This window comes from Giraffa tippelskirchi, chromosome 2 (genome assembly GCF_054371585.1).
Source record: "Giraffa tippelskirchi isolate mGirTip1 chromosome 2, T2T-mGirTip1v1.2.pri, whole genome shotgun sequence".
Classification (NCBI taxonomy): domain Eukaryota; kingdom Metazoa; phylum Chordata; class Mammalia; order Artiodactyla; family Giraffidae; genus Giraffa; species Giraffa tippelskirchi.
This window is the reverse complement of record NC_137276.1, coordinates 106,350,214-106,366,684: the sequence shown is the minus strand read 5'-3', so window position 1 is coordinate 106,366,684 and position 16,471 is coordinate 106,350,214. Positions and strand designations below refer to the sequence as shown.

Genomic DNA, 16,471 nt, shown 5'->3' with positions numbered 1-16,471 from the left:
CCCAGGGTCGGGAAGATCCCCTGGAGAAGGAAATGGCAACCCACTCTAGTATTCTTGCCTGGAGAATCCCATGGACAGAGGAGCCTGGTAGTCTAGTTCCTTGTGGTTATGTTACACTGCTAAGAGGTTTAATTAAGTTATTAAAAAAGACACTCTGAGTTTGTTTCTAAAGATTATCTCAGTAACCAGTCTTTGGATAAACATCAGATGCTCCAGGATCTACAACTAGGAAAGTAACAATAGGCCACAGTCATTTAACAAACTAAGTCAGATGACCTGGAGATGTTACTGAGCTATACCTAATGAAAGTTCTTGACTTAAGTTCTTACTTATGATTTTACTATTACTGCTAACTATATTGCTTTCTATATTGCCTGCTTCAAAAAGAGTTGTCCCTTACATTATCAAAAGTGTGACTGAGCCACTGATATAATGATGGTATATAGTTCCATATGAAACCCATAGTTATAATGGATGTAACTCATATATCATCCTTTGGTAAGCTCTCTTACATACATGTGACTATTGATACATTCTCTCAATTTATATAGACCATTACTCAATCCGGTGAGCTCACAAAACATGTACAAAGACATTTATATGCTTGTTTTGCTGTTATAAAACTACCAAAAACTATAAAAACTAATAATGGCCCTGCTTATACCAGTAGAACATTCTAACAATTTCTTGAAATTTGATCTATAAAACATTCTACTGGCATTCCCTATAATCCACAAGGACAGGCCATAGTGGAGAGGGCTAATCAAGCACTTAAACATATGATATAAAAACAAAAAAGGGGGAGATGCCATAGGACAATAAACAATATTGAATAAAGCTTTATTTACTCTCAATTTTTTGAACATTTCAGCACAAACTGTGGAAACTGCAGCTGAGCAACATTTTCAGGCTACATCCACAAATACAACTAAGCCTGTGATTTGGTGGAAGATCCACTAACAAATGCTTGGTCACCGGGGAAGTTAATTACATGGGAAAGAGGGTTTGCTTGCATCTCCCCAGGAGAAGGTCTAGAACCTGTGTGGATTCCAGCTCGTAGAGAAAAACCGAGCAGAAACAATCAGTGACTCCAGGCAACTTGATCATGGCTATGTTTGCCCTGATAACCATCTCAGTGAGTATTACCCCTGGCTTTGGCAGAAGCAAAGAATTATACCTATTGAGGCTATGTACCTAATTCCCTCATTGCTAAAGCCTATTAACTGGGGTGAAGGATCTATCCCTGTTTATGTTAATGACTCCTCCTGGATCCCTGGTCCAGCAGAAAAGCGTTTGCCCTTCATAAAAAGGAAAACGGGACCCCCTTCAATAGTACTTTGGGTTTTGACACTTGGCCTGTTTGCCTGGGTGCTGACCAGGGCTGTCTTAATCTATCAATGCAGGCTTGGCTTTCTGTAAATTCTTTGAACAGAAATCACACTGAGGCTCAACTGCATTTACTTTCTGGATTGAGCTCTGGATGTCGAGAAACTAATCAAAATAATCTACCAAATCAGATAGACCCCTGTGTGAGAACAGACACATATGGGCCAACCAACAAGATCAAATACACTGGGATAACTGTCGTGGGACTGAGGTGGTGATCTTACTTAATGGTTCCTATGGAATTGTCTGGGACTGGTCCCCTAAGGGGTATACAGTCTCTAATTGCTTAAACCATAACTCATCCTGCAATCCTTATAAGAAGTTGCATTGGCATGTATGTGAGTACAATCACACTACTATTACTACACACTAAGAATATCCTGTTATCTAGCATGGCAGTGGCATGTCTTTGCCACAGCCACAGCTCGAATCAGGTAGGGCTCAAACAGAAATATGGAAGTTGGCCATAAGCCTGAAGAAATATCGAATTTTGGATGGAAATTATTCTCATTCCACAATTTATACTCTGTCATTCAATACATCAACAAACTGGACATTTTATACTCAAACTTGTGTTTGGGATCCATATATGATTATGATTGGCACTATAACTATTAACAAGACAGAAAGGAACCTAACCTGCCAGGATTGCAAACTATATACTTGATTGAACAGTTCATTATTCAACTCTAACCATTCCTATGTGATGCTGCACAGATGTTTAGGAGTCTGGCTACCAGCAACTCAAAGGAGGCCTTGGGAACTCTCCCCTGACATGCATATTTTGCTCACAGTACTAAATACCATTCTGAAAAGATCCAAGTGTTTCATTGGGCTCCTTATTGCCGCCATATTGGGCATTATTGCCATCACCACCACAGCGGCAGTGGCGGGAGTAGCTCTCCATCAGATGGTACAAACCACCACTTTTGTGCAGGAGTGACATGAAAATGCCAGTTTCACTTGGGGAGCCCAAACTCAAATAGATGAGGAGACTAACAGCAGGTTGGTGGATGTAGAAAGGAACTTACATCATACACTACTACTCTTAGGAGAATAAGTGGAAAATCTTAAATTACAAATGCATTTAAAGTGTGACTGGAACATTACTACTTTCTGTGCAACACCCCCCCTCCCCCCGCCCAGGAATATAACCAATCTGAACATACCTGGAAAAATATTAGATGGTACTTGCAGGGTTGGTTATATGGCTGACAACCTTACTCCAGATATTAAACAGCTACAAGCAAAAATCATTGGCATGTAGCATGCTTCCCTTAGACTACTACCAGGAACAGATACACTTCAAGGAATGGCAGAGGGCCTTAAATCATTGAGTCCTCTTGAGTGGATCAAAGGTATCAAGGAATGGCAGAGGGCCTTAAATCATTGAGTCCTCTTGAGTGGATCAAAGGTATCAGAGGTGGTCTCATTAAAACATTACACATATTTTGTTGTTTCACTATAATCCTCTGTTTAGTCTTTAGAGGCACATGAAAAGTCCTCCGAGAGCTAATGAAGAAAGAAGTCATGAGATCGGCATATCTTCTGTTACAAAAACAAAAAGGGGGAAATGCAGGGGTTAATAGTCAGCCACCTGTCACTCTGGCTAAGTCATGAGAAGAACACCATGGGAAAAGAATAAAAGTGAGATATAGCAACTAAGTATAATGTAAACAAAAAGTACATCGGGCTGATTAGTTGGGGTTGTTATGCTTTGCTGAGCTAAGGAGGAACATGGTGTGGACCTTGGAACGCTGGGTTAGCGCAAGTTCAGAACGCTGCTTGCGCACGCACTGATGGTTCTTCCAATGTTCCTGTGAAGACTGCTGCCCCCGGCTGTGTGATGCCCTTGGTACTAGGAGGTAACATGAAAGTACAGAGAAGAGCATTAACTCTGGGACGTGGCTGGGGGCATGGGAACCTTATGTTATCTAAAAACCAGATACTTCTGCATACTAAGAGCTCAAAAAAAGTCAGCAGGGCCCTTGATCCTAGAGGTCATGAGTCACCTGGTTCCATCTTTAAAACTTTAATTCTGTCTCTAGTTTCCTTTTTCCAAACTGTGTGTTGACCACTTTCGATCCCTACCTGCTGCGCTGGCTGCAGCAGGGGAAGGCAGGGAGGCCAGAGGACAAAGACCTGCTGTCCAGGCAGATTCCAACCACTGCCCAGGGTCCTGAGCAGGAGGAGACTGGCCACATCTAGAAAATGAGCCGAGTCGGTGGGACTTGCCTGTGAGTACAAAATCACACAGAAACGGTGGAGAGGCTACACCCAACCTACTGACAGATGGTGAGAACACAGGGAGAGCTGGATTTACAAAGGGAAGGGTCAACTTCATGGAATTCCAAAGCCATGATCAAGGGCCTCCACAGCTATGTCAAGAAATGGGCCATTTTAAGATGATAGATAATGAAGTGGGCAAAACCAAGCCAGGATGAAGGGGTGGCAGCCCATGGTGGTGGATGCAGGTGGTCTCACTCCGGAGCCTGGGCCATGGGGGTTTAGTGCTCAGAGCCCCAGTTTCCAAGGTCATTTCGCTTGGTGCCCAACACTAACTTCACAGCTCAAAGTGATCTTCCTTCACTGCTGTTTCTGAGTGGATGTGTCACTCACGGTGGCCCGTAGCCTCGGGGACTGAGGAATGTAGGTCAAACTCTGCCCGGAGCCCAAAGAAACAGAGGATTCCAGGGCCCTGAGGCCTGCACGAATTGTATTCTGTCCTTGAACCTTGTCCTGAGGCCAGGAAAGCATCCTCTACCTGCCTGTCTTTCAGGCACAGAGGGTTTCTGACGGTGGCACCTGGACAGGGGGAACCTGTCCCTGGGGAGCATCCATTCCCCCAACCACACTGTGGATAACAGCACAGAGTAAGTGTGGCCGCAAAGCCAGCCTGACCCCATGGATGATGCTGTCCCCTTTTAATCTTTTATCCATGTAAGAAATGGGATATTTCCTGCCGTATCAGTAAAAAAGGATGTCACAGTCATCAGCGATTGCAGCACTCCTATGAGAGCTGGTGAGCCCTGAATGAACTCAGGAAGGAAAGAACACCTGCCTTCTAGCAGCCGTGGGACTGCAGCCACTTCCTACAGTGAGCCCAGAGGAACTCAGGACACAGAACAGGATACTGGCCCCAGAGAGCTGAGGCGCATATGAAAGGAACGATTTCAGTGCACCTAGATTCTTGCATCTTCCCATACACAGAAAAGTGCTAAATTCCTTAACTTGGGATATCTGGTTTTCTTTAATTAACGATCATCTTTTGATGTTCAGACTACCTGCCTTTTGTTGCAAAACTTCTATATAACCTGGCTCCTCCCCTTGCCTCCTCAGAGTATCTCTCTCAGAGCTACTTGAGATGCTGTCTCCCGGACCCGAAGTCCTAAAATTTCCCACCGAATAAAACATAACTCTCAACTTTCAGGTTGTGAATATTTTTTAAGTCAACACACGTGGGCATTAAATTACAAATCACAAGACACAACCTTCACACTCTGGGTCCACCAGACTCCTGAGCAGTCATGACTTCCCCCAGAGCTGAGGCTCCAAGCCAGTAGGATCCAGGACACAGCTGCTGGCTTTCAGTGCCACCTTTGGTTCCCAATAACTCGATGTGCTTCATCACGAGGGAGGGTGACAGGGCCTCCCTGTTCCCCTGGTGGGAATCAGAAACCACATGAGTGAGCCCTTATAAAAAGAACAGGTCAGAGGCAGCTCCTGGAGGCAAGTCCTCACCCAGAACAGACTTCCCATTTTGTGTAAAATTGGAGAAAATGAGAAAGTCAGCCCTTTGAGGGCAGATCCGTTCCCTGAACACATGGGCCCCAGGGTACTGGCCTCATCCATAATCCACATGCAATAAAATCCATCTGATTACAAGCACATTCACTGTGAAAAATCCTACTTCAAATAAAAACACTTCAGTCATAGTCAATATCTAGAAAGTTCTTTTTTTTTTTTTTTTTTTTTCTGGCCACAAGAGGTAATCAAGTTTGAAAAAGAATGGTTTTTTATAACATTTTAAAATCATCACCCGGCTCTTTATACCTGTGAAAATTAATTTTGTATCATTTATTTCTGTTAAAAATAAATCAGCTACCTATTTACAATGAGATTGTGGAAAAAGGTACAGATGATGACTTCAGGGTCCCACACATTTTCCAATGTAATTTTTAGTGGATATTTTGTAATTTCACTTTATCCCCAATTCCAGAATTTTTAATGCATCCGGCATATAAAGTTTGTTTTCCTAACATCATGGCTTGCTTGGGGTCTCACGGGGTGTGAGCAGGGCAATGGAGTGGGAACTATGGGAGAGGATTCTTCCTCTTCTTCCTCCTCCTCCTCTTTCTCATCAACATAAATGGTAGTAGAGACCACAGCCCAGTCTCACCACTGCAGCAGGGCTGCAAGTCCTTGCCTTGACCCCACCGTGGTACCCACCTTTGAGGACGGGCCTCTTGCCAATGCTCTGGATGCTGTAGACAGCGCTGGACAGGTGCACGTCTGGGATGAGCTCTGCCAGCAGGTACCCGGAGTACCAGGCACAGAGGGAGGCGAAGATGAAGAACACTGCCTTCAGGGTGCCTGTGGACAGACAGACAAGATGCATGTGGGTGCCCCCACCTGCTCTCCTGACCCCATCCAGGCCTTCCTGATGGCACCCCTGAGTCTTGGCAGAATGCCCCGTGGGGAATTCCTCAGGACGGTGGGCTGGCGAAGGCCTGGGGCCACTCAGTGGAGCCCATCGGCTTCTGAGCACAGCTGCTGAGGGGAACAGGATTGGGTGACGTGAGCGGGTGACAGGAGCGGGATGTGAAAGAGGTCGGGCTCAGGTTCCCATCTGCTGCTGTGCTGGGTCTCAGAGCTTCCTCACGGGCTCACATCAAGGACTCATCAGGCGGCCCTGACACCTGGCCTAGGGACAAAAGAGGACCTCCCCTCCAGAGCCCCTGGGACTTAGGAAGCTCCTGGAAGCAGACAGAAACATGGAGGGTGGCGGAGGTGCCCTGGTTTGTTTACTGTGTCACCAGTGCTGAGGGTGGTACCTGGCACCCGTGAGCACACAGTCACCCCTGTGACACTGGAAATGGTCCCTAGACTGTCATTATCCTCAGACAAGGCTGGAGGGACACCCACGGTTCCCGGCGAAGGATGTTGTTGAGTCCTGCTGCAGGCCACAGGTGCGAGGCTTTGCACCGATCACATGGAAGTGGAAGCAGAACCCAGGATCAAGGTCACCTCTGAAGCTGACTGAGCCCCTTTGTAACCACTGCCAAAAGCAATTACTAACCAGCTTCCTGACTCCCAGTTAGACTAAATGCCCACTCCAGTAAACACACTGTGCTGTGCTTAGTTGCTCAGTCATGTCTGACTCTTTTCGACGCCACTGACTGTAGCCCGCCAGGCTCCTCTGTTCACGGGGATTCTCCAGGCAAGAATACTGGAGTGTGTTACCACGCCCTCCTCCAGGGGATCTTCCCAACCCAGGGATGGAACTCAGGTCTCCAGCATTGCAGGCAGATTCTTTACCATCTGAGCCACCAGGGAAACCCAAGAGTACTGGAGTGGGTAGCCTATCCCTTCTCCAGGAGGATCTTCCCAATCCAGGAATCGAACTGGGGTCTCCTGTGTTACAGGTGGATTCTTTACCAGCTGAGCTGCCAGGGAAGCCTAAATACCCTATAGCACCCTAACCAATCACCTAATGCTAACCTTCCAGCAGTAATTTTGTCTTGAGGCTATAAAAATTGGCTATTGACCCACGAAAACTGTTGACTCTCCCTCGTCTTTCAGGAGTTGTCGGCCCGCTGAGCTCCCAACGCCCACATTATCTCTGCTCTTTGCTCTTAATAAATTCACTCCCTTCTGAAATGCTTTGTGTCTGGAAATTCTTTTCCAAACTGAGCTCAGACTGCCTCCACAGACATCCCTGGAGAAAATCTGTATGGTTGACAGACTCCAGGATCCTCCTCTGAACTCCTGGGGACAAGGCACTGACCCACTCTTAGGTTCCCAGAGGCCTGGGGGACAGCTCTGTCCCTCCACAGACAATTTTTTAGATTTTACTCCATAAAGAGTGCATAGATCAGGACTGTACAGCATCCCCCAAACTGCCAAGATCCAGGGATGGCCCAAGACCCTGAACAAGGGGACTCAGGGATGTCCCCCATCAGTGTTTAGGTCCAGTCCTGAGAAATAACAAGAGGATGAATGGATGGATGGATGGAAGGAATGAAGGAAGGGAGAGAGGGAGGAAAGAGAGGGAGAAAGGAATGGAGGAAGAGGGTAAAACAACAGGAGGGGAGGGGAGGGCAGGGGAAGAGCCCACCCACCAGACCCCACAGCTCCTCATTGCCTTGTTTCTGTTCCCTCTCAGGCAAAGCATCCAGAAATAACTGCACCCTGGAGTGGCCCCCAGGCCTCACCATCCCGCTGCGGCTCCAGGCAGCTGTGCTGGTCGAGGCCTCCAGAGCCTCTAGGCTGCCAACCCCAGGCCCCTTGGACGCCCCTGCCCCTTCCACACCCTCCCTGGACAGCACACACCCTCCTGGAGGCAGGAGGTTCCCCCGTCCTGGGCAGACCCAGCCTCCTCTGCTGGTTTTGCCTCCCTGTGTCTCTCCGCAGGATCTCAGATGAGCTCACCCAGACCGTCCTCCGAGCTCTGGACAAAGCTGCCCCCTTGCTGACCTGTCAGCACCCAGGATGCCTCACAGGGCCTCGCAGGTCCCAGACGAAACCCTTGATCCTCTCCAGCTCCCCAGTCTGCTCCTGCCCCATGTCTTGCCCAGGACAGGCTCTGACATCTGGGCCTCTTCCCAATTCCACATGTCCCCTGCCAGGCCTTGGTGGAACCCACTGGCCAGACTGCTGGGGCCTCGCCACAGACCTCTCTTCATCTCTATGGCCTCTGTCTTCCCAGGTCCCCCATCCTGGCTCTTCTCTCTCCCTGGTAGTGAACCTAGGTGCTCCCCATGGTGGGTGCTGACTTATCACTGGAGTGTAATAAAGAATGGGCTTCCCAGGTGATGCTAGTGGTAAAGAATCCACCTGCCAATGCAGGAGATATAAGAGACATGGGTTCAATCCCTGGGCTGGGAAGATCCCCTGGAGGAGGAAATGGCAGCCCACTCCAGTATTCTTGTCTGGAGAATCCCATGGACAGAGGAGCCCGGTGGGATACAGTCCATAGGGTCGCCAAGAGTCGGACACAACTGAAGTGATTTAGCTTGCACCCATGCACATAATAAAGGATACATCTCATCTTTATCCCAGTTCCTGGCATAGAATTCCTCAAACCCTGATAACTTCCTGATTGGAGTGTCTGCTGTGGTTCATCCAGGGCCCCTTTCATCCACACCAGAATTTACGCTAATGAGGTGGGTCCTGGGATAGTTTCCAGGGACGGTGGCCGGCCATGCCAGAAAGACCCAGCCCACACTTCAGACTCACTCCCAACCCCCAGGAGAGGGGAGAGAAAGGAGGCCAGCTCAATCATGTACCAATGATGTAATAAGATCCCAGTGAAACTTGGAACTCAGAAACTCTGGGGGTTTCCAGGAGGAGAACACTCAGATGTGCCAGGAAGGGATGTATCCCAATTCCCAGGGGTGTGGGCACGGGACTCTCACTCTGGGCCCTCCATGTCTTTGCTGGTGGCCATGCCTGCTGCTCAATTGTGTCCCACTCTTTGTGACCCCAAGGGCTGTAGTAACCCGCCAGGCTCTTCTGTCCATGGGATTCTCCAGGCATGAATACTGGAGTGGGTTGCCACTTCCTCCTCCAGGGGATCTTCCCGACCCAGGGATCAAACCTGTGTCTCCTGCATTGACAGGCAGATTCTTTACCACTGCACTACCTGGGAAGCCTTGCTTTTGGCTGGTCCTCCTGATTTGTGTCCTAAAGGATAAAACTGTAACCGCAAATATAGTAGTGCTTGCAGTGTTTCTGTGAGTCGTTCCAGCAAATTACAGAACGCCATCCCCCCAGGAGTTGTGGGAACCCTCAGAAGTGTGGGTGGCCCCTGAAGCCTGTGGCTGGCATCTGAAGACAGGGCAGCTCGCAGAGGGCACTGCCCTTAACCCCTGGGCTCTCGCGCCTCCTGTGGGTGGTGGGTGTCAGAGGTGAACTGAATGGCTGGACACCAGTCCGTGTCAGAGGGCTGGTGTCTCCCTACCCAGAGCCCTGAGCAGAGACCAGAGGGTGTTCCCCAGCCCCCTTTCCAACTCTGCAGAACCCAGCCCTGGGTAACCTCTCTCTCTGGCCGTGATGAAATGCAAACCTCTGTCAGTCCGGCCCTGTTGAGCCCTGGATCTCAGCTCCCTCTTCATTCCTAATGCCTAGAGATCCCCTTCACCCCTACCCCTCCCCCCGGCCGACCTGGACTGACATGGGGTAGGTTATATCCGGTCAGTGGTGCAGGTCCTTGTGTGTGTGGGGGGGTGTCTGGTTAGTTTAGGTAGTCACCTTGTGAAACAGGACCCCTCTGCCTCACTTAGATCATTTAGTCTTTTTTCAAGTGCATATTTCTCTATCAATTCCCTCTTTTTTCCAACCATGCAGTTTCTGAGGAGGTTAGAATGTAATGCAGAGAAAGCTTTCTGCTGGGAAATGACTGAGACAGTGTGGTCATTGCAGTCCCTAGCAGAGGGACATTTCCAAGCTGGAAAAACCAGCCACAGAAACCAGTGAGAGCCTGGGGAAGCCGGCACGCTGTCCGGGAAACCCCTTTGTCTGTTCTGACCCGCTGCCGTGCTGCCCTCTCCATCTGCCCCCTGGGGATGAGTTTGTCCCTCTGCCTCCACGGTGCCCGCCTCCAGACCCACAGCCATCTGTTTTGTCAACGGCCCCAGCGCAGATCTGTGGCCTCCTGGGTGTGGCCTGCGCGGGCACCCTCAGGTCAGCCCACCGGCACTGCCCACCACGTCTCCCCTCCAGGTCTGTGCCGCACACCTGGGATGGTGCGAGGGGCACAGGGTGTCTCAAACAGGCTGCTGGATGCGCCCTGAGTGAACCATGTGATGTGACTGCTGGAAACATGGATTCAGCCTCAACAGTCTCAGGTTCAAAAACAATAGTTCACTGTGTCCCATGTGTCACTTCACAAACAAGTGTTGTATTTGAAGAAAACTGGCAAAGCGGAGGTTATTCAGATCTTCTCACTGTCACACGTGAGACTTTGAGCAAAGAGTTGCTGTTTGGTTTGGAGGAGACTGAAAGGGAGCAGGGTGCACCTCTCTGATGCCTTCTAGCTTGAAAGAGAGGCATGGTTTTGTCCCCAGGTCAACAAGGACAAACCGGTGGCAGTGACAAGGAAGATAATGAAGAAAGAATAAAAGCCCAGACATCCTCACACGGAGAATCATGAACTTGGAACTTGAATGTTTTCCAGGGGCTCCTAGGAAGGCTATAAAGAGTTTGTGCTCCGGGGGAGGGGTGCAGCTGCTGACCCCCAGGCCAGGTTTCTCACAGTGGCTGGGAGCAGCCACGATCTGCAGCCAGAACTGTCATAAACCCTCAGAACCCAGAACCCTCCTGGGGAGGGAGGGCAGACCCAGCAGCCCGCACTGGGACCAGTTTACGGTAAGATGAGGCACAGGTGGGTGGTGGAGCCAGTACCTGGGGCTGGGGTGAAGGGCATGGCTGAGGATTCAACTTGGGAAAAGTGGGGGCTCAAGGACTTGGCTGAGACCAGCCCCGGTGCGGGGCAAGGGGCGGGGGGAGGTCTACCCCAGCAGGAGAGGTCCAGCACCTTCAGATGTGGAGGAGGAGACAGAGGAAGTACACGGAGTCCAGGAACTTCTGTGATTCTGTGACCAGGAGCTGGCCTTTCCTCATAAGGCAATAAAGTTGTCATCAGCCCATAGACGTGTCCTGAGCACTCCCACCAGCAGGCATCCGTGAGGATTAGAGCAAAGGCCATCCTGGGCACAGGCAGGAAGTTGGAACTTCCGCCTCAGAGACCCTCTGTTAGGGCACATGTGTGTATGCCCTACCCTCGCCCCCCACTCAGATTCTCAGGTGTTTCAGGCTGGCACTGACCACTTAGGCTGGAGGACAAAGCCAGTGCACACTAAGGCAGGATATTGGTGAGGGGGGGATCTCAGGACCCCTCCGCCCATCCATTCCTGAACCCACAAGAGCACACTCAAGAGGGATTCCTTCCACATCAAGTGGACAAGGATGCTGTTTGTCACGGCCAGCCTCCCCACAGGGACCCACATTCCCTGCCCCCCCAACCCCGGAGCACCCACAGTTGCACTTCTTGTCCTTGAGAGGCTGCGGGCGCTGAGGGGCAGGTGAACCACACTTGGGTTTCAGTGGCTTTGAGGCTCCAGGCCCCACTGGGCCCAGTGGCCACAACTGTCACAGTCCTGTCAATGAGGCTTTTTGGCAGTAGGGCTGGGAAGTGTCACACCTGAGCATCTCAGCAGGTTTGCAAGGTAACCCACCTTTCAAAGTTCACATGCCAGCGCCCTTACTTTGAAGGAATTAGGATGACTGCTCCAGGTAGCTGCCCTTCTCCTTCAGTCTGAGCGTCCTTCCTACAGCCATGTGTCCTTCCTAGATCCTTCCTAGAGCCCTACCCCGGGCAGACCTGGGGCTTAACTGAAGTGTCTAGGGAAATGCTACTTCCACGCATTGCCAGATCCTTAGCTCACAAAATCAAAAGTGGCATAGCCCTGACCTTTTGCTAGTATTCTCTATGGCAGCCACACCCAGATAAATGCAAACTTGGTGTGACCTCAAAGCTTGACATGAAAGGACCACATAGCTCACAAATGAATCACAAGGACTGTGTGTGAAAAAGTAGTAGGTGGAGGGAAAAGCAATCTAATAATATTCAATTATTTTCCACCAAGTCAGCAGCAGAATCATACGGTAAGTATATACTAAATAATATGTTGTGTTCAGATGCTCAGTTATGTCCCACTTTTTGTGACCCCATGGACGTAGCCCACCAGGCTCCTCTGTCCATGGGATTCTTCTGGCAAGAATGCTAGAATGGGGTGCTATTTCCTCCTCCTGGGGATCTTCCCAACCTAGGGATTGAACCCGCGCCTCTTTTGTCTCAGGCATTGACAGGCAGATTCTTTACCACTAGTGCCACCTGGGAAGTCCGAATATATAATGTAGAAATAATGAAAAAAATTCTTCCAAAATGGCTGTAATAAAAGTCAGTGCCCCAAGAGAGATATTTTCTCCCAAGCAAAGAGGTGCATCTCCTCACATTTATCCTACAAGCCATACAAGTTACCCAAAGCAGTACTGTTCATAGAAAAATGATTTTGTGGAAAGCACGGATATTTTACACAAATACAAAAGTCTTAAAACTGGGCTTCCTACATGTTGGGCGCGGAGCAGGAAGGCAGTGAGCAGGACTTTCTGCAGTGTGGTCACACAACCAGAACGCCTCTCAGGGAGGAAGGAGATCGCCTGCCACCCAGGGATGGAGGGCTGACCCCTAGAGAGGCCAGGAGAACGCTCCATTTTTGATCTTTTCATTTCTTCCCACTATGCTGCCATGCTCTGGGAGGAATCCAGATTCCTCAGATTACAGAAGAAACAGCAAAATCGATTAGAAAGGGAATGTGTGGCAGGAGCCAGAGGTTCACATGGACCTCAGAGTGCCTGAATTCACAGGCAGGTGGGAGGGCAAGGCACACAGAGGCCACTGTTGGGAAACCAGTTCTGGGAGATGAAATAGTGTCTTTCCTACTTTCCCTTCAAACCTTCTGCAGCCTCAAGTAGTTTGGAGGCGAGGAGTGGGGTGTAGGGAGTCTTATAAAAAGAACTGTCATAAAAGGGACAATGGGGCATTCCTTGTTAATGAGCCCCCACTTCCCAGCCACCTGCAGACCGGTGACTGAAAACACTGTCTCAGTTTCTGCACTTTTCATAATTCCCTGGGTTCGTCGGGTGCACCTGTGGCGCAAGATCCCTGGCTTCAGCCCGAGGGACCCCAAGAGCAGCTCACAAGGGGCTCTGACCGGCTCGGGCAGCCCCCTCCCGGCCCAGGGGCGCGGGGGCGCTTGAGCACCTCCCGCCTAGGGGCTCACTGGGTTCCGCTCTAGCTGCGCTCAGCCTGCTTTCCAGGCATAGCGTCACAGTCCCTGGTTCCCCCCTTTTCTCCTCCCTGCACGCTGCTAGGGCGGTGGGGACAGGCGGAAGGGGGGACGACACCCCAGCCCACTCGCGCTGCGGCTGGATTCGCTTCGCGCATTCCTGATCCCCGAAGAGAAGACCCTCCCCCTGCCGCCCTCACCTCTGGCTCCGCGTGGCGGGTCCCAGGAAGGGCGAGGGGGCGACTCTCCCGTGCCGGCCCCCTTCCCGCCTCCCGCCGGTGGGGGGGTTTGCACTCACCGGCAGCCACGGGGCGCATCTTCCAGGTGCGGCTCCCGGCCCTCCTGACCCTTGGCCACAGCTCCAGGCGACAGAGGGAGCCTCGCGAGGGCTGGACTGACCACTGGGCGACACGCCCTGGGGGCAGGGCGGCGGCGAGGAGGGCGGGCAGATGCGTGTGCTGGTGTGCCAGGCGGGCGCGGGAGGGGCAGGCGAGCACGGCAGGTGCGCAGGCTGCGCCCTGGAGCTCTGGGTCAGCAGCCCAGGCTGACTAGGGGATCAGAGAGAACCAGAGGGTCTTGCTCTGAAGGGAGGACCCCGGACCCCAATTAATGTCTCTCAAGGTCAAGAGACTGCCAAGATAGCCATATTCTGAGTCTTTAAGACGTTCCACCAGAATCTAGGTTCGAAGTCCAGGTCACCGGGGCCACTGTTCTAAGGCTCTTCGCTTCCTCCAGAAGTTTCTGCCCACAGCTGTTTGCACAGCCCAGCCTCCTGAGTCTTGCTTCCTCCTTGACTCCGGGAGTTGATCCTGGAAAACAGAACAGTGTCCCAGGCCCCACGGTCAGGGTGGCAAGGGCTGTGGGTCCTTGAGTTTCCAGGAGGCCAGGCATGCTCCAGTGGGAGGCCAGCAGATGTTGGAAGCGAGCTTCCCAGAAGATATGCCACCTCCAAAGAGAAAGGGCTGTGTCTCCCCCACAGATGGCTTGCACTCCGGACATTCATCAGGTTGTAGGTGCTTTTGAAAGTCAGGGTGAACTCAGACTCCCGAGGGCAAGTTAAAGCTCCAAGGGCAGTTGGTCACTTTTGTGGAAAAAAAGAGTTCCTGAGAGGCAGGGAGCGCCACCCTCTGGATCTATTGGCTCCTGCAGTTTTGCTCCCCTAAGAAAGCCCAGAAGATTCCAAAGTACCCTGGGTGGTTGGAGGGGGGGGTGGTGGCCAAGGAAGCTTGGCTGTGACCCGCCCAGAAGACAGGGGTCTCTATTACAGCTCCTTCTCCGGCTTCCCTGGTAGTTCAGCTGGAAAAGAATCCACCTGCAAGGCAGGAGACCCCAGATCAATTCCTGGGTCTGGAAGATCCACTGGAGAAGGAACAGGCTACCCACTCCAGTATTCTGGCCTGGAGAATTCCATGGACAGAGGAGCCTGGTGGGCTACAGAGGCAAACAGTCCGACACGAGTGAGCGACTTTCACTCACTTCACTCCAGGACTCCAGAAGGGTAACCGGCTTGAGCATGGCACATTTCAGTCTGGATGCTTTTCTGAGCTGCTCTATAGTGCTACTCAGACGTCATTCCCCAACTATTCCTAACAATTACACTAAACACTGTGAATCAGCTCATTAAAGGGGGTGTGGGTTTCATCTCATCTTTGTCTGGAGCTCACCTCATTTCAGAGATGGAGCTTTTATCTCTGAGTTTGCTTTCATTAAAAAAAATATGGTCAAAAGTGCTCTTAACATAAAATTTATCACTTTTTACCAAATTAAAAAAAATGTACACTTTTAAGTGTACAGTCTAGTGATGTTAAGACTACTCACATTTTTGCACAACAGAACTCCAGAACGTTTTTATCTTGCAAAACTACAACTTTGTTCCTATTAATCAACTTCCCATCCCCTCCCCACTAGCACCTGGTAACCACCATCCTATTTTCTGTTTTCAGACTTTGAGTACTTCGGATATCTCAGATAATTGGAATCATACAGTGTTTGTCTTATTATGACCGGCTTATTTCCCTTAGTATAATGAACATGAGGTTTATCTGTATTGTAGTATGAGACAGGATTTCAGTCCTTTTTAAGACCAAATACTATTATCATATGTGAAACAGATTGCCAGTCCAGGTTCGATGCATGAGACAGGGTGCTCAGGGCTGGTGCACTGGGATGACCCAGAGGGATGGGATGGGGAGGGAGGTGGGAGGGGGGTTCAGGATGGGGAACACATGTACCCCCATGGCTGATTCATGTCAACGTATGGCAAAACCACTACAATATTGTAAAGTAATTAGCCTCCAACTAAAATAAATAAATTTTTTAAAAAAGACCAAATACTATTCCATTATATGTATAGGCCACATTGTCTGTATCTATTCATCCCTTGATGAACACTTGGGTTGTTTCCACCTCTAGGCTAGTGTGAATAATGCTGCTATGAACACGGGTGTGCAAATATCTTTTCAATTCTCTTGGGTATATACCAGAAGTAGGATTGCTGGATCATACGGTAATTCTATTTTAATTCTTCTGAGGGACTACCATACTGTTTTCCACAGTGGCTGCACCATTTTACACGCCTAATAACTCCATCTTACAAGTGTTCCAATTTCTCTGCATGCTCACCAACATATTATTTTTATTTTATAGTAGTCATCCTGAAGGATGTGAGGTGATAGCTCATCATAGTTGGATTTCCATTTCTCTAATATATCAGTATTGTTGATCATCTTTTCATATGCTTGTTTGTTATCTGTATATTATCTCTGGAGAAATGTCTATTCAGGTCCTTTGCCTATTAATAAATCCGGTTGGTTTTTTGTTGTTGTTGAGTTGTAGGAGTTCTTTAAATATTCTGGACATTAACTTATGATCAGATATATGGTTGACAAATATTTCCCCCAATCCATAGGCACTACACACTGTGCCCTTTAATGTGCAGAAGTCTTGTTTGATGTAGTTTTTATTTGACTCATCTACTTTTCCTTTTGTTGCCTGTGTTTTTGGTGTCATACCCA

The 16,471-nt window shown here is 49.7% G+C and overlaps 1 protein-coding gene across 2 annotated transcripts in view; it reads right to left on the bottom strand.

The window, feature by feature from the left end:
- Positions 1 to 16,471, bottom strand: part of FAM3B (FAM3 metabolism regulating signaling molecule B) — a 93,839-nt gene that overhangs the window by 49,846 nt on the left and 27,522 nt on the right. Inside the window, exons 2-3 of one of the 2 annotated variants that reach the window (XM_081574163.1) lie at positions 13,756 to 14,266; positions 5,836 to 5,979 (exon numbers count right to left, since the gene is read on the bottom strand). In XM_081574163.1, the coding sequence (XP_081430289.1) occupies positions 5,836 to 5,979; positions 13,756 to 13,774 (163 nt within the window). In that variant the 5' untranslated portion in view covers positions 13,775 to 14,266. Of the gene's footprint in view, positions 1 to 5,835; positions 5,980 to 13,755; positions 14,608 to 16,471 lie in introns of those variants that run through there. The other variant, XM_081574162.1, reaches the window with a different exon arrangement.